At 47.6% G+C, this 26764-nt stretch overlaps 1 protein-coding gene across 1 annotated transcript; it reads right to left on the bottom strand.

Annotated features, from left to right (window-relative positions):
* Positions 1-5988: 5988 nt before the first annotated feature.
* Positions 5989-9155, bottom strand: LOC144147042 (uncharacterized). The gene is made up of 3 exons (XM_077679070.1): positions 9138-9155; positions 6461-7109; positions 5989-6114 (listed from the first exon to the last, which is right to left on the bottom strand). Coding segments are annotated over exons 1-3 (654 nt in total). The 5' UTR covers positions 9141-9155; the 3' UTR covers positions 5989-6112.
* Positions 9156-26764: the final 17609 nt, after the last annotated feature.

Raw genomic sequence — 26764 nt, 5'->3', positions numbered from 1 at the left:
GGTTTGAACTGTGGGCGGTCGTCGCGAGGCCCGAGTTCACGTGCACGCGCCGGGCAATTTCTTGGTGTTTTTAACAGCGGCCACAAAAACTTACGATTTTCTGAAGAGCTTCGCTCATAAAATAAGGACGCCGGTTTAATGCAATTTATGTTTACGATTATTTATGATATACGATCAGTTATTCCGGGCCATCGCCACGATATGTGGCTAAGAAATTACCCATTTCTAGCAAAGATTGAAGAAGAAGGCCGTGTGCGGTAGTCAACAACGCAAAAAGAATGACATTGTTCATGGTAACGCAGTCTGGGTGGTGCGAAATTTTAGTGTTGCTGGGAAAAACATTTTATACATCCCTCGTGTGCGACGTCTACACAGCCCTTCCTGGGGCACTGCGCCCAGATTTCACGGATTTTCTCGAGATAACAGCGGCCGATAAGTTTCCAGCCGTTCACTGTGGAAGCAATGCTCCAGGATGGGCACTATCAAGAGACGTTAGCTATGTATGGACGTATGCACGCGCAGCAAGGCTTTGCACACTTACCGACAGGATCGTTATTGAAAATGGGTTCACGGCTTGTTTAATCAATGCTATCTCGAAACAAATTTTATCATAGCCGGTAAGGTGAGTCTAACGGTACGCCGATTATCATTATCGTTTTGTATAATTTTTTAGTTCGGGGGGAATTCGTAAGTGTTGTAAAATTGCGGTCTGATTTTCATACCTGCGCTCCTACGGCAAAAGACGGGCATCCCCATGGTTGTCCGCTACTATAAAACTCTACTTCTACGAAGTTTATTCCGCTAGTCAAGTAGGAAGTACGCCCAATCAGTAGTTGCAACAAATGTGTTTTGTTTCGTGCACTCCGTAGACTGCGCCCACCTGCGCCGGTCATCCTTTTTACACATTAGAAGGGCACCCTTTTTTTACGACTGGCTTTCTAAGGCAGCAGCCGGACCTATTCTTTTACATTTGCACGTTCCCTTCTTACTGGCCTTTTGAAAAAAAATCCCTACGCAAACACCACAAATACAAAGATAAGCACATGAGCTTGTTTTTCCTGCAGCTGTCTTGTATGTGTTTTCTATTTACACCTCCACCCCCTAGAAGGCCGGGCCGACCTTATCGAGAATGCTCTGCACAAGTGCTCGTACGTTGAAGTGGCGGTACGTAATAACCCAGAAAGATGCGATGGCTGCGACGCTCCCAGCGACCCACCGTACCCCTTCCCGTACTGCAAGTTCTCCTCATTCAAGCAGGATATCAGGCACATCCTGTGGGGCTGTGGGGGCATCCGTCAACTCCGGGCCCGACACACCAAGCAGGGGCCACCCTATGAAGAGTGGACGACGCCCACGAATCCCAGTCACTCCAAGGCGACGTTACTCTCCCCGTAGGAATTGGAAAAGAATCAGGCGCAGCCCGAGCAATTTAGGGGCTAGAGGAGTTCAACACCCCCCACCCCCCCAAAAAAAAAAAAAAAATTCCTCCTTAGGACACGACCAACAGACGTCTATACATGCATACATTTACCCCCCCCCCCCCTTCCTACGTTCTCTTGGTACTTCTTTACATGTACTTACTTCGCCATTCTTCTTGCTATGTTTTCGATATCACTGTACTTTTTTTCTTTTGGAGACTTCTTGCCACCTGATTGCGCAACTTTTTATTCTTCGTCACATTTTTATGTGTTGGCTTCGTCATTTAGGATTTCTGTGCCTCAGTTTGTAATAGACTGTCCTTTATTAACTAACATTTACTAAACGTCTGTTGTCGCAGGAGCCGTTGTGAGAGTATTTGTCATCGGTGTACTACATTGTGGCTTGTTACTTTTGCATTTTTTTTTCAAGAATAACCGTAACCAGCTTTTTACACGCGCGCGTGTTGCTACACTGCATATTAAAACCTTTCTTTGTGTTTAATTGTCGAGGGACGCGTCGCAGTCTGGAGCTTCCGACCACGTCTCCGATACCGTACCTCTTGTTGTTTCCTGCCGAAGGATAATAAGCTTGATACGATTTAGTTTGAGATTAAATCCACTTTCTCCATTAAAAATTTCGTGGGCCACAAACAGAAAAGTGGAAATAGGTATCATGAGGTCATAACAAAGTTCGGGGTGTTGCCATTCTTGGCGTTAATTTGCAACTTATATAGCCTCGAGTGGTATACAGCAAAAGCCCGTTAGTTAGAACTTCTATATTTACAGTTCAGTAACAGATTGTACTGTACGATTTCTTTCATCCAAGTTTCCACCGAAGTCTATATACTACAAAGAAGCCGCTTAATTCGAACTGAAGTAAGTCCCCCCTCGGAGAATGCAGAGCCACTGAGCCAACGCGTTCGGGCTTAGCACACGGCCAGAAAAACGCACCTTGTGCCTAGGAACCAGGCTGTGTAGAACCAAAACGAAAAAAATACGGCAAAGCCAACCTTATACCAAATAGCGGACGGTTTAGAAGATCCATTCTCTGCGGACAACGTTGATGTGGACGCAGTAGCGGGAGTGGTGGGCTGACATATGAGGGAATCAGATCTATGGCCGGAAGCGCGGAACGTGCTTTGCCAATGAGAAGAAGGCGGATGGGGACGAAGTATCGGGCCGCCGTCTGCACATAATTCATTGCCGGCAGTAATGCCACCCGTATCTTTTTCAATTTTCAAGAAGGCAGTGATGAGAATTTCCGCTACATTCGTGTTGTCGAGCCCGCATTGTTGATTGTCGCCGTTAAGAACAAAAGGCAGACCATAATCACGTGCTTTTCCAAACGTCAAAGCGTTGAAATGCCCTACACTATCTTAATTTTTTTAGGAATAGTATTCTTATTGTGCACGTTCATTAGTTAGAACTTGCAATAACTGAAACTGAGACGGTGTTCGCTTGCTGTTGGAATAGGGTGCTTGAATAATGTCAATCACGGATGTAATTCCAGAAGGCCTGAGATTGAGCGGAACTCGGGAAACACGAGCTCAAGCGACGCCCCTGTAATGTAATGATAATATTTCAATTGCGAGTTCAACCGCTTTAAAAAGGCAATTTATGGTATTTGCTGATTATTGGGGTCACGTAACCGCTCCAGAGCGGCGCGTTCCAAGGGGGCGTGACTAAGGCGTGGCGCGTTTTTCACATCGTTCTCTCTCTCCACTGCTGCACTGGTGGCTACTGGGGGCAAGCAAATCCAGCTACATTACTTCATTGTGGTCCTATTTTATCAATCAGTATTTCACTACATAGTTCATTAGTTCGTTTTTTTTTTTTCATTTTAGGCGTTCTTATGAGCTTTTTCTTTGAAATTTGCCATCCTAGGAAGCAGTTTTTGCCCATTCCTACCGTGGGGTTCGACAATACAGTCACGTGACTAAGGCCGACTGGCAAAAAAAAGTGGGCGATGGAAATGCGCCACATTCAAAGTAATTGCTGATAGGTATTATCGAAACCATCCGTCCGCTTTCAGATACAAAATTTCCTCTAGGCACTTAAGTCTGCTCGCGCGATTTGAAGGCGAAAGCTTGGCGATACTTAACAACAACAGATACATTGTACTTGCGATACTTACAACAACTTATAATTGTACTTGCGATAATTCTTAACTGATATATTGCCCTTGCGTATTTTTCCTCGCTTTCAGTTCGCTGTCTTTCGGCATTAATTTTAATGTTGGCATTACTTCGACCGGCTTCCTTTCTACTATACCATGTTTGCGTCAGTTTCTTCTCTTTCATTTGGTAGGGACCTCGTCAGCAAGAAGACTGGCACACACCACGGTATCCCTATAATCGGGGTTCTGAGCGGCTGGTCTACAGCAAGCAGTCCGTCTCATGTGTTGTCGCGTTCACGTCTCACGCCGCTCGAATTATTCTACAAATTTTACTTTTCCGATTCACAGATTAGCGAATTTTCAAAAACCGAGGACATTCGCTCTTCAAAGGAGTGAAAATTTCATTCGCTCCTCAAAGTTCATTCGCTCCTCAAAGGGGCGAATGACCGCAAAGCTATTGCGGTCAATTCACCCAATTGGGCATGTGCTACGAAGATAGGAATAGCTGCAATCACAGGTTGTCAAATTTGCTTCCTTTATTTCACTTGCCCTTCACAGCTCTTGTTCGACGAAGCTCGCTACAGTCGTTTTTGTATGGACTATACTTTCACCCTCCTTCTGGTACCACTGTGTTTCTTTCAGTCTCAGTCATTCCCTTCGAAAGCTCTGCGTACCTCGCTTCCTGCCAGACGGCAAAGACGCTGGAATAAACCTGTTCAAATGCGTAAATATCACCTCTGATAAGAGACACGCTCCGTTGATTACATACGATCCTGCGAGTACAGTTTTCGCAAGAATGGTGTGACAGGCAACGCTTCAAGAGAAACAGTCTACCGCGCTGACGATAAATGAATCGCACAGTCATGCAATGCCACATTCGAAAGTTTTGCTAGCAGACGATAACTTAAAGCACACCCACTCGATGGAAATCTTTCCATCGAGCGGTCGCCAGTGAAGCGTACGCTCCGGCTGCAGACGGATAAACGCAAGGTAGAACCGGAGAAACCATGTCCGACGAACCACTTAAAAAAAGGCGAAAAATATGTCTGTAGTAATATAATTGCGCACACCGGCTGAATTTACACTGGGGGTGGTCGCTAGTGCGGTAGCTACCAACGAGGGCCTCCGTGGAAGGTGTCCGTGACGTAAAACCGCAGCCCACACATACGACACTCGCTTCTCGGCAGTCATGGAGGGAAAGCGTCCCCACCCAAAAAGTCGTCGCAACGGTTGCTGGGCGCCAGATCGATGCATAGCCAATGCATAGTACTTTCGAGAGACGAAAATGACCTAAATTTCTTCCTCCGCTAAAGAACAAAACTCTGTCGGGATAGTTATATGCCTGCCACGGCGACCGTAAACAATGAACCACGCCGCAGCCGCCGCCAACACGAGCGCCACGTGTTCAACTCGGCCGTGTAATGTATATCCCGAGTGTCATCCGAGTCCTCGTGTCAATCACACACACACAGCCCATTCGTGGGCGTGGCGTAGCGACCGAAGCCCGACCCAAACATTGTCATGGTGTCCACTTCACCGGTTAAGGTAGCGCCGCAGCCACTCAGTCACTTGCATTTGATGTTCCGGTAAAAAAGCTTAGCCGCAAACAATGAACGGACGAAGTCCCCAGCCCAGCGTCAGTCAAATGCTGCCACAGTAACCGGGTGGGTTTCGGTCCGGTCAAGGAGTTCGCTCAAGGCGGAACGATAGGAAGGGCCAAGACGACGAGATTTTCCCATGACGGCGTATTCAGACACTGCAAAAATACAATCGACGAAAGATGACACACTGTCAACGTCTAAAGCGCACTCATAAAATGTTGAAATACGCTCATGACAGGCCAAATTGGGGTGATGTCTGCTACTACACCCGCCGTCCGCTCGTAAATGAAGCCGGTCACGTTAGACAGTGGGGAGAAGGACGCGTTCCTTACGCAACAGTGAACTGCTTCGCCGGCTTGGTTTGTTATTGCTCTGGGTTGCACTGGAGCCATCCTCAAACCATGTAGCAAACACATTTCAGTGGAAGAATAAAACACGGAGAAAATCGGAGCCGCCCCGCGGCGCTTTTAGAGGGCGGAGCTTTAAAAGACGGCTGGGTCCAGGCCGGAGTTTTGAAAGGAATAGCTGGGTTATCTTCTTTACGACACGGAGTGCATATTGCAACTCGATTCTAGATGGCGCTGTACGCGGATTTTCTTACAAGCTGTGCTTTCTCAACGTGAGCGGCCTCCTCTGGGCGCGCTGATAATGCCAAGCGTGTTTCCCGCGATTGCGCGGGTGTCGCTTGAGGTTTATCGAATGCTGTACTATCACTACTTTGTTAACTCCAGCGGCTGGAGACTTGGCAGTGAGCTACCTCCGGCCTTCTGGAATAGCGCCCCATACCAATATTCTCAAATGTCAGTGTTCAGTTAATACGAAGAAATAATCAACCAACGACAGCAATTCGGGATGGTAATGTTTTATTTTCTCTGCATTTCTGGGTGTTTGTAACGGTAGTGACAACGGCGCTCGAGATGAGCGGTCTACACCTCCTAGTTCCTGCAGATGATCGTGGTCGATAGAGGAAAAGAAATTTCTGGAAAAAAGATACAAGGAAACATAATTATTACTCATCGGTAATCTGTGCATAGTATGGTTGAGCTGCTGAGATCCAGATAAAGTGTTTTTTTGGAACAAACATTTGCTGTGCGCGTTCACATTATTTGGCATTGTCGCTGCTTCATTCTCTTAGGCCAATCAGACACAGTGGCGCAAAGGAACAATCCTATTGAAATACGTTTTTGCCATCAGATGGCATCGAGTTATCGAAGAGCTTCTGCACTGGATAGCGACAACGTAGAATTAAAGGTGACAAAGTTGTCCCTAACTTGGTTTCGTTTTTTGTCATTGGTCATAACAAAACCAAGACTTCAATTACTTACACTTCTTCTTGCGGAGGAGGGCGTTGTAGTGGAAGGGAGAGCCAAGGCCATAGCCGTAGTTCAGACCATAGGCGCCAAGCCCATGGCCGAAACCGTAGTGTCCGACACCGTAGCCGACGTGGCCAACACCGTAGCCGTAGACTGGGGCAGCGTGGCCGACACCGTAGGCGCCGACAACTGGGGCAGCGTGGGCGAAGCCATAGGAACCGACGACTGGGGCGGCGTGGGCTACGGTGGCCACAGCTGGAGCGTGATGGACAGCGGTGGTGGTGGTGACAGCTGGGGCAGCAGCCACGACTGGGGCAGGGCGGACAACACTGGTCACGGCGGGATAGGTTGGGTAGCCAGCAGCGTAGGTGGCGACTGGGGCAGCGTGAGCGACAGCGGTCACGGCTGGAGCAGCGGTGTAGGTAGACACGGTCTTGGAGACAGCTGGAGTGGCGACGGGGTAGCCGACGGCTGGGGCATAGCCGTAGCCGAGGCCGAGACCAGAGTAACCGACGCCATGGGCAAGGCCATAGTGGGACAGGCCATAGCCAGCGTAGCCGAGGCCACCGTAGCCAAAGCCGTGGCCGAGGCCGTAGCTAGGGTATCCGGTGTAGCCAGCGAGGGCACTGGTGGCCAGGGCGAGGAGAATGCAAGCACGGATCTGCGAGGCAATATAGCGAGAAAAAGCTTGACCTTGTGCCACGAAAAATTTATAGTTCGGTTAAAAATAATGCTAGCCGTTTAGTATTGAGGCGGTTCTTGTAATGTCTGCCAACCGAGTATTGCAAAACCAATAAAGGAAATACCATGGCTAACGTAATGCTTCTTATAAATTCCTTGCGAAGGCAATTGCGCCGTCGATTTTTATCATCTAATCTAAACTACGTCTTGATAAATTGTCTATGACTGTGATTTACCCTAAACTCTGTGTAAATAGGGAAAGTGTTTCCCTGACATGAACAGAAACTACGCTTAGCAGTTTACTTCATTGTGGAAATCACCGTACATAATGCTATTGTGCTATGAGCAGCAATGCCCCACAAACAATGCACATAGCAGCTGCCACCGTGGACTGCCCACTCCTGAAATGCGTATTTAAGAGGTATAAACCATAAACTGAAACTCCTCGGTCTAAAGGCGGCGTTGGTTGAAACGCGAACGTTTCATGTGGGTGGAACTCAAATGGCGAAGTGCCACCGTCCAGGCTGCCTTAATCAAAATCAAAGCGTCCACAATCAAAGTGCAGTCCTTCTGAGAATCAAAGTGGAAGCGTCACCAATGAAATTGCAAAGTTCTTGCGAGGCAAATCCACAACTCAGACGACATCAAACGTATCTTTTACGGGAAAGCTTAGCGTTCGTCCACTACCAACCCGTGACTGCAGTTCGATAAAGGCCGTCATCCAACATCCAAAGTGCCTAAGTCGAAAGCCAACGAGCGCAGTGAACCGAAATGAAATGCTAAGTGACGCGAATGCTGTGATGGTGTAATCGGATATACTTTGGCTTCATAACACGACGGACCCAGGTTCGATTGTACCCAGGAGAATCTTCATCATCATCACAATGCTCCATTTCATTGTCTAAGCTTGGCTTTCCTAAAGGTAGTGTTGTGTAACGACACCGCCATCGGTGAGACCAAGAAACGATCGCTATAAATAGCATTGAAATGGAATAAACCTGCACAACCCCTAAAGCTGCAATTGACAACGATTCGAAGCTGATAAAGCGAGTTCCTGCAATGCAGTGCTTCGCTCGACTCCACTGTGTAACAAAATTAGTATTTTTGTCACTATGTTGCGATTCGAAATTTTTACTTTACACCTGTTCCTGCCGAGAGGTGGTGCCTATGAAACAAAACAGGAGAAAAAGATAATATAATCAGGTAAAAAGACCCATTTTCACCTCACATTATGGTCCCAGGTCACTCACGAGCGAATATGTTGTATTAAAATAACAGACGCCATTCTGGGGCAGTGTCTGGTGGTTGCCGCAGCTGGTATCTGTCCCACCTCATTTGAAATCAGAGGGAGGATGGTATATGAGATGATGAAGAAAATGTAGATTACCGCAATGACAATAAATACTGGTGCATACCCCGAGAAGGTCAAATAATGTCTAATGGTACACGAACTAAGCTTCAGCAATGCTGGCTGCAGCTTTACTTTTCAAAGTTGCTTGTGAGATTTATTATTCTATTGACACAACAAGTCGCACTAGATTTAGTGATACCCCAAATGAGGACTCCTAATATCTGCTTTACTCTGAACAACCGTGAATTTACAGCAGTCGCAATGTAAGTTGGGCTTACTGTGCTATCATTCTTGGGATCTGCTATTGCGGCGCATTCGCCCTCAATGTTCTGGAATGACCGCATGACCGTCAAATGAACTTTGCTAATTCACACGCCCCGTGACCCCCCCCCCCCCCCCCCCGTTAGATGTTTGACGTACCCCCAAGCGTGTGTACGAGCGCTTCTTCAAGGAAACTATATATAGCAGCAGTATCTAGGGCTAGTACGCTGGTATGCACTATATTCTGAAACTTCCTTCTGCCAACTCGGCTAGCAGTCACACTTTTCTAACTGAGCAAATTAGGCCTTTCCATGCGGTCGCCTATTCAGCTAACACCTATTGCAGCGTTCATGACACCTAAGTGGACTAGAGCACAGTCAGTAGAAGCTTGCTTACCATGGTCTCTTTCAGCTGTCCAACTGCTGATTTCGTGGGCGTTTGAGCAGCCTTTTATACCACGCGGCACGTGTGTGACGCTACGGGGATTTGACAGCGAAACGAGGAAAAAAAAAGCAAGAGTGAGGGGAGGAATTCTCCGCTTGCAAAAAAACAAGTAGCGCATGCCACAGTGCTTGTGCCGCCCCGTGCTTCATCCGCATAGCGAATGAGCTGCGATGTGTCAGTGTCCGAGGGATTATTTACTGCGAAGAATTAATCAGGGCTCCACACTGACCTTCAGGACTTTTCGAGCTGGGTGTATGCTTGTAACGGTTGACGCCCGATTCCTCATTGCGAAGACGACATTTTTCTCACGCACAGCAATGAAATTGGGGAACACTTCTCAGCTGGTACGTGCTGGGCCAAAAAGTGTGTTTTCGCACACAACGTTATTGAATATTTGATGCAAATGTAGCCTTATGTACGGTCTATTCGCATAGAATGTTACAGAAACTCTTAAGTGAGAGGGATGTTACTGTTCCCACAAAGGTACAACTGAGAGACTTTCTATCAAGCCTACGGATTAACTAAACGTGGCCCTACTTTCCCAAAGGCGGAAAAATGTCCCATTGCGTGAATGCTTATTTCAATGGTAATATTTTCGGTGATATTTTCTGAAAAAGAAATACGAGCTACGTAACATTCAATTGCCTGACTCGCTAGCGATATCTTAGCTGCCATTAGATATCTCAGGTGAGAACACTGCGCAATATTTCGATCTTGGGGGGAATTTTCGAGGCAGCCTGTGTTCAGTGTTGTTGACTGGGTTTGATACTGCACATCAATATGCCGTACTGGACACGTTAATTATATGTCCCAGTCCAATTTGTCCTTAGTGATACCGAAGTGTAATCGCAAGTTTTTTAAACCAGGTGTATCACAGGAAATACCGAAGGCAGAACGATATAGCTCGCGCATCTCACCACAACCAAAAACAGAAAATTAAAAAAAAATCCGAATGTCACTCTTATTCCAGAGCCATGCCCCCGCACACTGGGCACATGTGTACACAGCGGATGTACGAAATATAGTAACCTCAATTCCTAGCTCGGTTTAAATAAAGAAGAACAGGCCAGCCCGTGTGCAAGACGCCGGCATTGGCTCACTACAAACGTGATTGTTCCCCGCCTATAGGGGTCAAATAAATGGCGCTGCTTAGATTGCTTACAAAATTCTGAGATTTTTGTGCCCAAGTAGGAACACCTGCCACTCTCCGAATTAAGCGGGGGTGACCGCTTTTGAAGGTTGTTTTATTTGAGGCGAGTGACCAGAGTGGCCCTTTCTGCAAAAAAAATATGGATACTGTCTCTATTTTCGGGTGCCGAAAATGACTGCCGCTGTAAAGAGTAAATAAAAAAAGACATTTCAACTCTTAATAAAATCTAACCCGGGTCCCCCAAGCGCAAGTCGACAGCGTTACGATGATGTTCGTCAGCACATTTCTAGTTTCGTTTTTTTTATTGCGATAGTATGCCCGTTTCTGAACAAGAGTTATCCCAGTGCGTGTGTCGCTAACGTCATATCGCATGACCACCAAAGCAAGGGAGGATCCTGATTGAGGAAAATCTGTGGGAGGAGGTTCTTGCAGACCGCCATATCAAGGTGGCTCTCGCCAACAAGACGAAGAAACAAAAAAGAAAAAGGTCACAATCATCATGTAGGTTTAAAGTAAGTGTCGGAAACGTTGCGCCATGGGCACCCATATTGCTTTTATATTCAAAACAGGTGAGCATACTTACGGTCCCGCAGAACAAACTGGACATCCCGATTAGTTATACGTACAAAACTGCCATAGGCCTCCCATCCACCAAATAGTTGATGGCCTTAAAGCTAGTAGTCTTCATCAGGTCATCTGAACTCTATGCGTCACCTTGCACATCTCATACGCGGTGTCGCGCCTTCCCGACCACTCAACGCCGACTGCTTACATAACTCGGTTATCAGCCTCAAGTCAAGCAAGACATCAAAATCACTCCCGCCCCACTTTTGTTTAAAACTCCCAATAACCCCAATTCAGCGTGAAATATACTCCACTATATAAGCTGCTTGCCAAGTAGCCCGCAAAGGACACCTTCAAGGAACATACAGCCACGAAGACGCCACTAGAGTCACCGACGCCTCCCCCTGCAATGCAACGCAACTGATGTTGCCACAGTGACAGACCTCCAGGAACGAAAAAAAAACACAGCTGCCGCTATCTTAACTCCACACTCCGAGAGACCAACAGTCGTTATAGTCATCCGTGTCACCACACATCACAAGTGCATCACAAACGTCCCAGACTATAAAAGAGACTGCAGTAACTACCTCTTTAGCCGCTTATCAACGCAATCACTCCCTATTGCCCGACACCTTCACAGCCCCCCACCCTCCCCCCGACATCTCATGGACCCGTGACCACACCGACTTGCAACGGAGCGGCCCATGCTGCGTGCTGATAACACGTCCACCGTGCAGTTAACACCCCGAGCTACACCTAACGTTTTTCCTCGTAGCTACTGCTTCCTTCCGCACCTACATAGACTTCCTGTCGCCCTAACGGCTACCCCACCTAACATTCTTGCTACATGATCCAAAAGCGTCTCCGTTTGACGGGCATATTCTTGTCAACACTTTTTTGCGTTCCAGCCAGGTGCATTTTTTCGGACTCCTGCCGCAGTGCGCGCTTTCGCCAAGATAGCGAAGTAAGGCTTTCGTGCGAAAAATGTACAGAAATTGAGAGGAGCGGGTATTTTTGCGTAAACGCTCCTGTGTAGCTTTTTTCAATTTCTCTATGCACTTTCTACTAGCGATTACTAAAACTGCCGCAGTGATCAGTAAAGACCTTGGAAATTATACACTTTTTTCAGAAACATAGAGCCAGTACGTTGGTTGCCTTTAAGCGCGAAGCCCCCTAGGGCTGGGGATGTCGGTGTCTCCTGTCGTCGTCGTCGTAACCGTCTTTCATGTAGTCGCAGTACCAAAACACCAGGACATCCGTTTGCGCCTCGCGCTACAACGTAACGCGCACTAAAAAAAACACCGGGACACTGGTTTGCGCTTCGCGCTAGAACGCTTTGTTCTTCAAAGACACGAGACTTGTCCAGCAATGCGGTGTAGATGTAACCCCAATGGTTTCATCTCCGTTGGATAAAACGCCCAGGTGCCGAGAATACACCTATAGACTGCATGCTTCGCCCATTCCCTGGTATCACGTTCGTGGAGAAACCCGGGATTTTTTAGGGGCGAAGCTCCTTAAGTCATGGGTCTGTCCATCCCTTGTGTCTCGTGGTACGTGACCGCCGCATGCTTTCGGAGATCTCGCAAAGTGGGCCGCGTTGCACGCGCAAGAACCGGCTGCAACCGGCAGCGCAAACTCGGCACCGGGAGCGTGAGCTTGTCTGTGTTCGCCAACGGAGGCGCGAGCGCACGTGCACTGCGAGGGGGAGATCACGCAAGAGATCACGCCACGAACGCAGGCAGTCGTTCTCGGAGATCGAACGAGACGCAAGGACCTTTGCTCGTTTCCTCTCCTCTTGTTCGGGCACAAGTTCGCCCTAAATAAAAGTTCTTTCTTTACCGTTGTGTCCCTTCCTACGTGACAAATTGTGGTGAGGGTGCGGGGTAGTCCTCGATGGCGCGGGGTCTTTCACCAGGTCTGGGCTTGGGAGCACTGACTCCGAAAATAAAAGTTGATTTGTACAATGTACGCACACAGTCTTACGTCTTTCTTAATGATGTAATGGGCGAACTTTCACGGGAAAGTTACGGTTACCGATGATCTCCCCCTCTCGAGCTTCGCCCCACTTATCATCATTCATTCCGTGGATATGGCGTGATTTTTTTTTAATATTGCTGTAGGCTGAATATTGTTTTGTTGTAACTGAAAGGTATTGCGTTTCGCAGTTATCTCGAGCTGTTCTTCACTACAAACGATGTCTTGTTCGCTGACGAATAAGAAAAATTAGGTTCAGGTTGTCTCGGGGTTCAGTGTAGTTTTTTTTTTGGAGGTTAAAGAGCATGTCACGAAACGCCAGCGTTCGCTGGTACCCTATTCTCAACCTCAGCCGAACGTTTTCATCTTACTGAGAGCATGCTCGAATCAGCTTTCCTTTTCGTCGCGCAGTGGAAAGCCAATAAAGTATGATGAGACATTTCACTCTGCGAAAATGGCTGACCAACGAAGCTTGAGCATGGACTATATGCGGCGTCGCCATTACGATAAAAGAAGAGAAAAGAATGTCTTAGCTGAGGGCGCAGCTTGTCTTGCAGCAGCGGTTCACGGGTCCACCGCACTGAGGCAGCGGTGATAAGCGCTCGGTGATAAACGCTCACTTAGGCGGCAGGCGTTTTGCTTGTGTAGTTTCGTTTTTTCACTGTCACTTTTTAGGGGGTAACCTACGCTCCGGCACTAGCGGCACTACGCGTTGGTTTGGGTGATATGTGCTTGGTTTTGTTGCTCGCTGTTTCTGTATGATTTGGCTCTTTCACTTAGTGAAAGCTTGAGTTCCAATCATCTCGAGCATAACACAAAAATCGGCACAGCAAAGTGGGGCGACGGAAAATGCTAGGCAGAGAAATGTAAGGGGTTTGGCGAGGAGGTAGCAAGGCGACGAGCAGGTGTGACACTTAAGTTCGCAGCGCAGATGTTCGAATTTGGAGGTGCGCGTCGGTGATTGGCGGCGCCCAGAGTTACGTGTTCGCGCGGCGCTACCATGTGCTCCCGCAAGACAAGTTTAGTGCAGTACGGGGAAGTTTTTCTGTGTTGCAGCGAAGCCCACCCTCCTCAAACAAGTTACGACAAGCCGAAGCGTGTCTGCCGCGCAGACCCTCGCAGGCAGCGATTCACGCCCGCAGCAGTTGCAAAATACAGAGCAAACTGGTTGTAGCGGGCTCATGTTGAGACTTAACCCTATGAACAGGTACCGCTCGCCGAGATTTTCCTTCCCCCTTCTCTGAGGCTAAACGGGCGCCCTCTATCACGAGATCACGAAAGGGTGTTCACGTGTGTTTGTACTCTGCTGGGAACGTGTGTAAAGCGCTGGGAGGCCGTGGAGCTATTGGCGCTGTTGTGCATAAACTCCCCTCTTTGGGTGACCCCATCTAAGAACGCTTCGGGCTCCCGCAAGGACTGTTGCTCTGCCCAAGTAAATGCTGTAAGCTCGTTAGCATCGTCGCTGTTCATCACTCGCGATGAACTAAACCAGTTAAGTTTTGCTCTCGGCTTTTTGGCGTCAACACCGATTCTGCACGTCTTCTGCTGGGCGCTCGTCCACCACGCTACCATTACATGACGGAGGCAACGTAACCCGCTACGGGAACGGCTAGACGATGTAACACTAGTGATGACGTGAGCCCTAACTTGCAGTTATTCTTCTAGTTTAGAGCGACGGCGTGCGCTTGGCGGCATCAGTGTCCCATCTACCGATATGATGGGCCGACAAGAGAAGGCCACCAGCTTCGCTGTTTCCTCAGTCTTTACATTTCAATTGTGAAGGGGGACGAATTTTGAGGGGGTAATTTTCGGTGTGGCCAGAAAAAATCCCTGATATAGAAATAGACTACTTCGCTATAAAATGGTCCTTCGCGCTGGAGCCGTACTATGCAACCTCCCAATATTTTTTTCATGTTCGTAGCCCAAATGTCCCCGCGATTAATAATGAAATAAAACACCGATAAGTTCGACTGAGAATTGAACATGGATTTCTATAGATTAGATGCGGAGTACTTTACTACCGCGCTTTCTCAGGTGGTTGGGAGTGGTGGTACGAGTGGCTACCGCGTGCCGCACACAAAATGAACGCGAGGGCACATGAGTGAAGTAACTGTACGCCATCAACATGGCGCTCTGATCCTTGAGAAGCTGCCGATTGAAGTGTCGTCACTTGGCCTGTGGAGGTCATTCACACAAAAAGACGAAGAAACAAAAGCGAACACAGAAACGCGAACACTCTATAGCTGTAACAGAGGAGTCTGTGATAGCTATTTATAGGATTTCGCTTTGAGAGTTATGTCACAAGATTTTAGTGACAAGGTCGTAAGCCATAAAGCTTAGCTGGTCGATCAAAATCTCGGAGAAAAACAGCTCAAAGACCGTGACGCTGGAACGATGAAGAGACAAACACAGGCGCTGCTTTGCAAATAATGAATTTATGGCGCGCTGGCAATAAAAAAACAAGCGGAGAGAACACAAATGGAAGGAATTAAGTTCAGAGATAAACTATCCTTTTCGACGACAGGTACACGGATGGCCTGCTGACCCATGCACTTGCGCGCTCATGCATAGAACAGGCTTCAAAATCTCGCCTGTTGTTTGGTCGTTGTAGTTCTCGAATGATCGCACGGGCATAACGTAACACGTCCCATAATGGCATTGGCAGTAGCAGATTTCATGTTACACGCGTGCTCGCAATGCCGGGCGTTTACGGAGCGTCCGGTACGTTCCACGCGACATGTTCCTACACTCAATTCCGTAAGTTACTTGTACAAGATGAGGATGGGGACATCACCGTATCCGAACACTAGCAGGCGATGTACGTCGTGCTGGAACATGGCATCAACCTGGTGGTGGCACGCCCTGATCAAGGCCTAATTCGAAACGGCTGTGGCCGACCTGCGCTGCATGAGAGTGGGCCGATAAATGCGGTAGTGGTGCCTTCCGAGATCTTGGCGCGTATGGAATACCCATAGCATATCTCCTCCTTTATTCACATCCTAAGTCGAGAACCTCAGCTGGCCATCTAGTACTCGCAGATCCCTGATTGGAATAATTTTTGAGAGAAGAGAGAGAGAGCGAAACTTTAGTACAGAAGACCTCCAAGCGAAAGAGGGGGAAGAGGGTGGCTGGCAGCCGGAGCTGTGCAGTGACCTTCGTATACGGCCCAGAGTTCCTCGATGCGTTTCTTGTCACAAAACCTCCGTAACGCTAAGGGACACCTTCATATGTTGACCAAAGCTTCTGCATAGCGGAGCTGGAATCCGGTGCAGGTTGGTGCAGGAGGCTTGGACGGCGGCGGCCGCTTTGGCAGTGCGTTTGGTCACGATCTTGCTGTGGGTTTTTTAAAGACGATAGTCATTCTTAGGCTATTTGAACGGGAAAATTTTTGTCTGTCTGTCTGTCTGTCTGTCTGTCTGTCTGTCTGTCTGTCATTCGATTCAGCAAGCCGGCCTTATATATCTTATATATATATATATATATATATATATATATATATATATAAGAGTCATATATCCACGCCCAAATCATAATCGTCGAAGTCCGGTCGCAATGTTCCCACTTGGCAACATCGTTGAACAAGAACAAAACATTACGCACATATGAGGCAGAAAATCGATACACAAGGGATATTTGCAGCGTTCCTTTATGGATGATTGATTTTTGCAATAGCAAATGAAGTAATATGCCCACTGCAGAAAAACGTATTCACTACGTCGCCTGCGGTCTCCCGTGCCACTATGAAGTCAGGCGGTAATTTAAGAAAGAAATGGAAATACTTACGAAAGGTTCCACTAAAAATGGTCTACGTTCCGCTTGGAAAGCACGTGAAGTAAAGAAATGTGCTTGTATAAATGCTGAAGTAGGGCACCTCGATCCACGCGCGTCTCCGCCGTACGGCAGCGCTGGCATAGAGGCATCCGCCCTGGAGAAGTCGAACGCTGTAAATTTAAACTCACTTGAGCAAACCTCTAGCGTGTTTAGTTAGGGAGTACTATGACGGGAGAAAAACAGCATCAGCGGTGAGCGGGAAAGCAAAGGGAGGAGCAGGTAGAAGGCTAATTTTTGTGCTACATACCTTTGTTTTACTCATCGAGAAATGCAAGGCATCTAAAGCCGAATGCATCAGATGTTCTGCGTATGGTCGCCGCTCTGGCTGTCAAAGTGCTTAGGAAAAAACTTCGCTGTTCTTTTTCTGTAGCGACCACTTCAAATATACCACCCAATTTTCTGCAAGGCGTAATCCCAAGACGTCAACCAAGCACTTTTATTTTTTCAAATGAAGAGCGGCACAAAGCCAGTGATTTGTGTAGCGTAAATGAGAGAACAGCTTAAAAGATAGCTTTACTAAAAAAATTAGTGCCTTTCCACTCTGTGAAGAAGAAAGACCTGCAAAGCTGGACGCAGTCCACGGAGGGGACTGTTTATCGCAAACACGTTTACACGTTTATCGAATTTGCGATGGAGCATATTTCCTAGGCGATTAGCTGAATGAATCTCAGAAGGATCCAAGCATTGTTGTTGCAGATAAACATGCAACTGCCTGTGTCTCTCTCACGTCGTAAGCATCTTACTGTTTGTCTAGGCCAGGTTCAGACGGTTGCCGCAACAGTCGTAATAACCTTAAAGAATGAGGTCAGTTCACGTCTCACACAACTGAACTGCGTGACATGGAATTTTTTACGTCCATAATCCGCGGTACAGTTTTGACGTCGGTAATCTGAACATAGCCCAACACACAAACCCTAGCCGCACTACACTAAGGACTCCGGACAGGTTCCATTGGGCCCTTTAGCGTTCATGTTTAGATCTCTGTCCAGCATAAGGGACATGCCATTGATCAGGACGGGCATGAAACCTATAGCTGCGCGTGCACGCCTCTGCTCCTCCCTCCCACTATTCTCCACTACAAACCTGCGCACGCATAAACAGGCAATCGGTCCTGTGCGCGTTCTTAGAAGTGACAGAGGCCGTCGAAAATATTCCATGAAAGCCTTTTGAAGAAGTGATATTGGCTCACGCCGGCATTGGCTCACGCCGGCGTTCCACGCGGGAAAGTTGCTCTTCATCCGGGAGAGATTCGCTGCTACTCGACGAGCTCAACTTCAGGCGTTAACGGCGGCGCCTGCAGTTTACCGTTGTTTTTGCGCCAATAGACCTTATGCGAAATTGCTTGGTGATCTAGCAACACGGATGTTAACGAGACCGTCGGCCATAATGGTACGGGCGCCGATCGGGAAGTCTCGTATTGTTTACTGTGGAACAGTAGGTGATGGTAACGCGGTATGGCTCAAACTGGATGGCATTTTCCGGCTTCCGACCGCGGATTGTGGACGAAGTACTTGTCTGCGCTTCCTACTGTGTCTGAAAACTCATACCACTCGGGTCGCCGCGCCAAAGACCCGTCGGAGCGGCAGCGGAGCAGGGCATGCCGCCTAGCCACCGAGGCGCATTGCTCGCCTTCATCGGTGCGGACAAACACGTGCGACTCGCAGTAAGTAAATTCTTCTCCTTGACACGAGTTAACCGACAGGAGCAGTTGTATAGCACTTTGTTCACCGTTGTTTACCATGCCAATGCGTAGCGGCGACCCTGTTGCAATAACCCTGAAGGAGGAAAGCGACAATCGCCAGACCGTGCCGCTAGTGGGTGCATTAGGTATTTTCAAATGCTGTACATCGAATATAGGGGATGATTTTTGGCGAAGATGTTTACGGAAAGGTTGCGGCCGTTTTCCGTGACGGTCGTCCGCCCGCGCGTTTGCCGCAAAGCAATTGTGCCTTGCGGCGAAGTCAACTACAAAAGCGCACATACGTCTTGAATTTTCTTTTTTTGTGTGTTTTATTATTTATTGCGCATGTTCTGCCGCAAAAATCTGTTTCTGTGTCTTTTTTCTCTTTTTTTGGTGGTGGGGTGGTTGTGTTTGTTTCTAAAGCGCATGTTTTTGGTGTGCACGAACAGATAAATTACAGTAAAACCTCGTTAGCTCGAACTCATTCAACTAGAAGATTTTTTTAATTCTATGGGTCATCGGTATAGCCCGAACGTTTACCTGTTTATCTCGAAAGGTTCTGGAAGTGAGTGCCAGATAATCATAATATTGCTTGCTTTAGTTATGACGAACGCGATTATGCGGGTACTGGTATCATTACCAACGGCGAGGTTTTTAAATGTTAAACTTCCTTCTCTTGAAAATGCATTAACAAAGCATGCAGAGATACTTGCACGCTCGAACTTGAAAAACAATTTTGACATCATTGCTGTTTGAGGTGTAGATTATTGCACTTGCAACAGTGTTAAGCAAGACACAAAATCTCGTCATTTTGAGTCTGTTCCTTGCGGCCACTGGTTTCTGCTCTGTCCCTTCACCATAAACTGTAGCGGACTAGTCCTGTTCTTCCCTGAAGGCTATTTACTGTTACTGTCTCTGTTCTTGCAGGTTGGGCCTCATCCATGCGCTCAGCAGCTGCTTTCGCTCCCAGAAGAAAAATGGCCGGCCCTATGTTGTGTGCCTCACCTTTGAGACGGACAGTGTGGCAATTGTGGAGGCAGCGTGCGAGTGCTTGGCGGGTTGCAGTGGAGCATGGAGTCACATCCTGGCTGTTGTGCACCTAGTCGCCCTCTTGCAAGCCGAAGGTTTTAAGAGGCGCCACCGGATCTTGCGTGCAATGAGCTGCCTTAACAGTGGGTACGTCCGAGACAGCAGAGCATTAAGCCAGCGACGCAGCAAACGACTAACATCTCTGCGACGTCCCAAAAAGATCCGAACGTCTATGTCCCAGCAGTATCTCTATTAGACATCCGTACAACGGGCAACATTTTAATGAAAATTGTTGGATGTTGACATGGCGTTGCTGGTAGCTTAATGTCGGACGTTCTTTCAACTTTGCTAAAGACGTACTCTCGATGTTCCTGCTGCTTCATTTGGGGACGGTATTTAGACATATTTTGCTGACGTTGTTCAGATGTTGCTGGTATGTCCGTTTTTTCCTTCGAACATGTCTATCACAGTTACATTTATTTTACCTATATCTGCTATACTTTATTTTCAAACTCTCCGCAGGCGTACTGTATTGAAGTTACCGAGGGGTTTTGTATATGTTTTGTAAGGGTTTTGTAACGAGGGGTTTGTGCAAGTATTGTAATCCACCACTGTTGCTTTGAACCTTTGACCTTCAAAACAGTAGCCCAATACGGAACCTCACGGAAAGAGGCAGGGACTTAGTGCAGAATTCGTTTACGAGCGACGTTGCCAACGAGCCTTGTAAGGTTTTTTTTTTTTTTTTTTGGGGGGGGGGGGGGTCATTAACGTCAAATCTGAACAAAATAAGATAGGAGGATGAACGAAGACGCAATTAGCACAACTTTACTTGCTACTTGATTTAACCTTGATGTTACGTACCGGCTGCAGCTTCATGAATTCAAAGTGTGAGCAAAGCAAATTTCGGGGCTGCCTTGATACAGAGGTTACCGTCAAACGTCACTTGTAGGTTAAACGGCAAGGTACTGTGCCTTTTTTGCCTTGAAAAAAATTGGATGACAGCCTCATTGCAAAAAAAAAAAAACTAAAAAAATCCGTGAGGTCTTGCCAATATTCGAACCATAGACTTTCAAAACACAACACCAGCACCTAAGCTCCAATCCACACGACCACGTCGGAAAACTTGGCGTGGACCCAAGAATTTGGTACCCTAACAGAGGCTGCCAGCGAATATTGTCGGGTGATATCTTTTGGTCGTATTTGACAAATTTCGGCAGTGCTAACGCTTGTTTCTTCCACACCGATCTTGGAGGCGAGGTCAATTATGCTAATACTGCAAGTGATGTAACCAAAGCTCCCTTACTTAAGCCAAGAAAAGTTATCGCGCTTCATCGTTCCCCCTGTGCAAGCTACGGTAGCCGCGAATGAAATTGAATGCACCGCTAGATTTTTGGCGTTGATAAACTTTGTTCGTTACGCACCGATCTTGCAGACAAGCCCATCATGCTAACACTACAAGCGATATAGCCAGAGCTCCCGTATTTAACTCGCAAAAACTCTCCCAAACCCCCGATCTCCCCGATGAAAGCCAAGCTAGCCACGAAGGAATGCTCACTTTCGAACAGAAATAGCTTGTAATTTGCCGCAAGGCACCAAATTACCGCACGTTAAAAAAATGGTTGTTTTCTGCGAACGTAATGACCCCAAACCAGGAGATGGACATGGAATCCGGACGATGTCGCCGGCTTTCGGATGCTTTCTGGCGCTGCGTCGACGCTGATATCTGGCGAACAGCATAGACACCGGCGTAGCTACATAGGAGCAGTGGGAGAGTGAACTTGCCAGCTCGGATATAAGTAAGCAGCTTTGGCTCGCTGAAAGGGCGAAGACAGCAGTCCGCACCAACGGAGTCCTGGACTGAGGACCCCGCCCACTTCGAAGTTCGATCTACCTCTTCAATAAAGTTTTCTCCTCCTCCTCCTCCTCCTCCCGCGTCGGCTCACGTCGCCGTACATTGTTGCCGACGCCGTCAACGGTAAAGGACGAATTCATGCCGTTCATTTGGAAAAAGGGCAAGAATTGAAGCGTTGGCCTGAACACAAACGCGAATATACCCTATGCAAAATGCGCCCCGCCATCTCACGCCGACTCCAGTAACTAGGTCCGCCATTTTGGTACGGTCCTTTGAAACCGAAACCAATTATCAAAACATAGAAGGCGGGCATTGACCGCTCTTGGTGATGGACTACAATGCCGGAGCATTGCTTTGTGCCGCCATGCACGCAATGCGGAAATACCGGTCCAAATAGAGAAAAGGTACGTGAAGTTCCACGCTTTTGAACGAACTTTCTGACGCGAACTATGCCGGCGCGAGCAACCTTTGTGACACGTTGGGCGCGGTGCGCTGGGAGTGAATATTTGTCGTTGGTTCGCTAAGCGCGGGATTCTGTAGTCGCTGTCCGGAGGAAAAATACAGCTGCGTTGGAGTTCTGTGGTCCAGCCTTTGTATTCTAAATGAAGCCTGAGCGTGCGCCACCTATTTATGTGACTGACAGCGGCGCTCGACCGGGAAAACAGTACCACACGTTGCCAAAATTAGGCTGTTTCTTCACTCGTCCCTGTGGCTCTGCGCCCGCTTCATTTCATTGTTAAATGGTACCGCTTAGCCCCTACACGAGCCTTTATCTTACCTAGGGCTGTAAACAAACTTTTCTTGCCGCACAACGCCGTCACGGCGCCGTTGAAAATTTCCTCTGTGGCGGGCGCGCACGGTATGGGAGTGTGTTGTTGGTTTCTTTTACGTTCTGTTTAGCCGCGTGTCGTTGCAGTAGTGGCGTACGCTGTTTTATGATGATCTAACGGTGGAAAGTTCGAGCTTTTGCACTTGGTTCCCGATTTGCCGGGCTGGAAGGTTTGTTGTTACGTCAAGTTAACTTGGTGCCTACTGCCATTTCAGCCACGATGTATTTACTGCCGAAAATTTTGCAACTAAAATACACACTCACTACTCCAGTTTGTTACATGTTGCATGCATGCCTCCGACGTAATGATGTAGGTAGCCGAAACAATTTTGAAGTTTTATTTAAAAAAAAGAAAACGGTCACAGTTGCATCAGCCCGCTACGCATCAGCTTGAGTGCTTTTGCTTTTTTTTGTATCCACAGTGAAAATCCCAGTAAATTAAACTACTTCGCTGATTTATAGCGCATGTAGTATAGCAAACTGTGGATATAAATGGAACAAAGGGAAGCATTCGCGCACCCCTGCATGCCACGGTCTAGTAAACACGACGTTTCCCAGCCTCTGCGTGCTCGCGAGATGCCCACGGCGAAACGTGGCATGAATGCTTGCTGGTAGCTCATAGGTGACCCTTCAGGTGCCATGCCAGTCACTGTCGGGACAGTCACTGTCATGACAGTCATTCTGTCACTGTGGGGGGTGAGGCCAGCACAACTGGGGCAAAAAACCCATCCCCAAGGCTATCACGTTTTCTCCCAAGCGCCTGCACGGAACTTTGTTGCTGCTCGCATTGCTCCTGTACTCGACGTGCATCGAACAGATGCATCGGCAAGGGAAGGGAGGGGCCATTTTCTTGCGGGCTTCTCCAGTCAATGCCTTGGACACTTGGTGGATTACAAAACTTGCACAAAACCCCTCAGTACAAAACCCATAGAAAACACATACAAAACCCCTCGGTAACTTCAAAGCAGTACGGCCGTAGAGAGTTTGAAAATAAAGTATAGCAGATATAGCTAAAATAAATGTAACTGCAATATACATTTACGAAGTAAAAAACCGACATCCCAGCAACATCTGAACAACGTCAACAAAATACAGTAGAATCTCGATAAACGGAAATCGCTTAACCGGAATTACCACTTAAACGGAACATTAGCCTGTAGGTTTGTTGGTTTTGTATTCAGGTAACATAAAAAAAACTCTGGGTAATTGGAACTAAAATTTCCGCGTCACCCTATAAACGGAGCTTGAAATTGAACTTCTTGTGAAACCCATTGTCATGAGAATCAGCTTTTTACGGCTCCGGCTGTTTCGTTTTTGTATTGTTTTTCTTCCTCCATGTTTTGTTTAGCCTTGTTTAGAGGCCGCCATAGCACTGGCGCTAACGCAACCTGGTACAGCCACAATTCTCACGGACTCGAAGAAAGCCTACAACAGATACAGAACCGGATCGATCTCAGAAAGTGCCGCCAAAATTCTGACAAGCGGGACACCCCAGGAAACAAGAATTCAACTCATTTTGGTCCATGCGCATTCCTCGATCGAGGGAAACGAATTATCCCATCGACAGGTCCGAGACGTAAACTCCGGGCGACAGAGCAAACGGAAGAAGGGATGCATCCAATAACGAAATATGCAGAAATCCCCAAACATTACAGGGAGAACAGAAGAAGCCTTCCGCGCCCTCATCCTAAACTATCCAGTGAAGAACAATCATGTGTCTACAGATACAGGCAGCCTCGTTCCCACACCCTTTACCCCTCAACCGCATTTTCCCAATTAGATACGCAAAAGAATGTTCCCTATGCTCAAAACCAGGCACCCTAAAACACACCATCGGAGAATGCACAAAACTCAAGTCCCCTCCTCCCCCCCCCCCCCCTATTCTTATTGACTCCGTCAGCATAGAGGGTGAGCGATGGGAGATCTTGCTGAGAAGCCCCGCCCTGGAAGACCAACTTCGGCTGATCCACAGGGGCCAGGAGGCTCGGGAAGCATATGGGAACGTGTGAATAAGGAACCACTCCGACTTAGCTAAAATAGCTCCATCGTAACCCTTTTGCTAACAATAAAGTTTATTCTCTCTGTCTCTCTTTGTTGGCCTCGTAAGCCTCGTCTCGTTAGTGGTCAGGAGTGCAACAAATGCAACATCGCAGTTGTTCTAGTCGTTCGGTCTCGATTCAAGACGCCGAGGTTACAAGGCTCAGCTCCTGCCATCTCGTTCGTGCCATCGTAGTGCTATTCGCACTTCATTACCACGTTTCCGTCTTCGAAATTCGGTGGCTCGTAAGCACTCGCGAAGTTGAGGTCTCTAGCCTCCGTGGATATGCAGTTGCAAGGGCCCGAACAAAAATAATTGATGTATTTAGAGTGAACAGCGACTCATTGTTGCCAAATCAACTTTGTGAGTGCTGTGCCTGAACCTCTTGTAGTTTTCTTGCTTTCTGAAAAACGATCAGCTACATTCACCTTCTAGTGCTTAGAGTTTCATGAAATGGCATTAAGAGTGTGTACGCACATAAATTTGTACTTTTAGACATATATATCTCAGTAACCGAAACTCCTGTTAAATGGAACTAACTTTTTCGGTCCTCTGAAGTTCCGTTTATCGAGAGTCGACTGTATGTCTGAATACCGTCCACAAACGAAGCAGCAGCAACATCGAGAGTACGTCTTTAGCATAGTTGAAAGAACGGCTGACATTAAGGTACCAGCAATCTTATTTCAACATCCAAAAATTTTCATAAAAATATTGCACGTTGCACGAATGTCTAACAGAGATACTTCTGGGACATAGACGTTCGGATCTTTTTGGGACGTCGCAGAGATGTTAGTGGTTTGCTGGGCTCTGTGTCTACTGGCGAAAATGTGGCGCCCCAGGTTGTACTCGAGGCCCCTCATGGGGAACTCGTGGCGACAGAAGGCTCCGTCATATTCTCAATAGGCAGGCCAAGGTCTCTTCCAGTAGCGCGTACTGTACGAGAAACAAATCCGTGGAGCTCGTGTTCTTTGAATTGCCGTAGTTTCTGGGGTAAAAGCCGCGCCCACACAGATTATTCGAAGATCCTCGCGGCGGGTAAAGCCGGGCCAGGAATACCATACACGCGAGGCGGAAGAAGGCCACACGTCAAAAACAAAAAACAAAGTTCTTGTGAAGTTGCAGAGTATCTTCCGAGCACGCCGTATTCGTGTTAAACGAGACATAGATAACCGCAATTAGAGATAAATCAGCTTTTATCGAGGTTGGGGTATTCCTCCTTAAACTCCATAATTGCGGCCTGCCGCCTGCATCCTTTCCACTCGGAAAAGCTGCCTGTTGGGGCAACAGCCGGCAAGCGTCGTCTCCCAAATCAAATCCACTAGAGATGCAGCGTCCTCGCAAGGGTTTTGAAATTGCCTGTTAGATTGATAACTCCAGGACCGCACACACCGAACAGGGCGTCTTCAGTTACGGACACACAACCAGAGGTGCGAAAGCTACATCGGTGAGTGAAGAAACAAGAGCGGTACACCGTTAGAGTCACGCAGACGGGCATGATTGCAACATGCCTTCAACTAAGTAAAGAGGAGGACAAAACGGCGCTTGGCGTAAGCACGCACTATAAAATGGCCGAATTCGTTCGATCTTGCAGCAAAGTTTTCAGCCTCTTCAGTGTCTGTAGAAGGATAGTTTATAGTTCAATTGCCTGCTAATAAGTCCTTGCGTAGGCAGACAAAGTGGCATGACACTGTGACTTTCCATGACGTTTAGCCGAAAAAGAAGGTGAAGGTGTCTGTTGCATATGACAAATCGGACAGACCAGAGAAAAAATCGCAAACTATTCAAACAAAAATCCACGGAATGAATCCTGTAACATCTTTGTCCTTGAAAGTCACCGGCGCAGCTTTTAGAACAGGCCCCCACGAAACATTTGGCTAGCAGCGGCTATAGAAACCGTCGTCAGATTTTGTCACTAAAATCTCTACAGACCAGTGTGAAAGGTGCCCAGCGTTTGGTAGCTAGTACAAGATGTAAAATCCACGCACGAACGGAACAAAGCGAGTAACACAATGCCTTCAGTGAGGAAAATGGTCTTCGTCATATTTCTGGGTATATCCCACTTCTTCTCAGTTATTGAGTTTGTATCAACGCTGCGCACAAACGAGAGCCCGGTTCACGCGTGCTGGGAGTTCAAAGAAGCCATGGCTTGCCTGTGTGTAGTACATTCGATCCCACCCTCCCCGAAGAGATGAACATGCGGAAATTACCTAACGTCAGGAGTGTGCTACAGGCCCTGCATTTATAACAGTCTATGATGTGTTGAACGCCAATCGCGTACCACATACTTTCAGCAATGTTTACGCAGGAAAAAAACATTCAGGGAAGCACATTCACCATTGCTGTCTGTATTAATAATGAAAAGGTTATAATAACCACCCTATCGCTACGTGTAGGGTGCTGTACAGCTATTATTGCCAGTGTACGCTGCCCTTACCTGCACAAACGTGGCGGCTGAATCGAAACTGCACAGAAAGCAGCCGAGCAAAAAGAAAGACGCAGGTTTAACAAGATATATGATATCCGATCAGTTATTCCAGGTCATCGCCTTAAGTTCTGGCCGAGAAACGCACCATTTCTAGCAAAAAGTGACCAAAAAGGCCATCTGCTGGGGTTAACACCCCAATAAGAATT

The sequence above is a fragment of the Haemaphysalis longicornis genome, unplaced genomic scaffold (genome assembly GCF_048455015.1).
Source record: "Haemaphysalis longicornis isolate Haplotype H1 unplaced genomic scaffold, Haemaphysalis longicornis Haplotype H1 scaffold_7, whole genome shotgun sequence".
Classification (NCBI taxonomy): domain Eukaryota; kingdom Metazoa; phylum Arthropoda; class Arachnida; order Ixodida; family Ixodidae; genus Haemaphysalis; species Haemaphysalis longicornis.
This window is presented reverse-complemented; position numbering and strand designations above follow the sequence as displayed.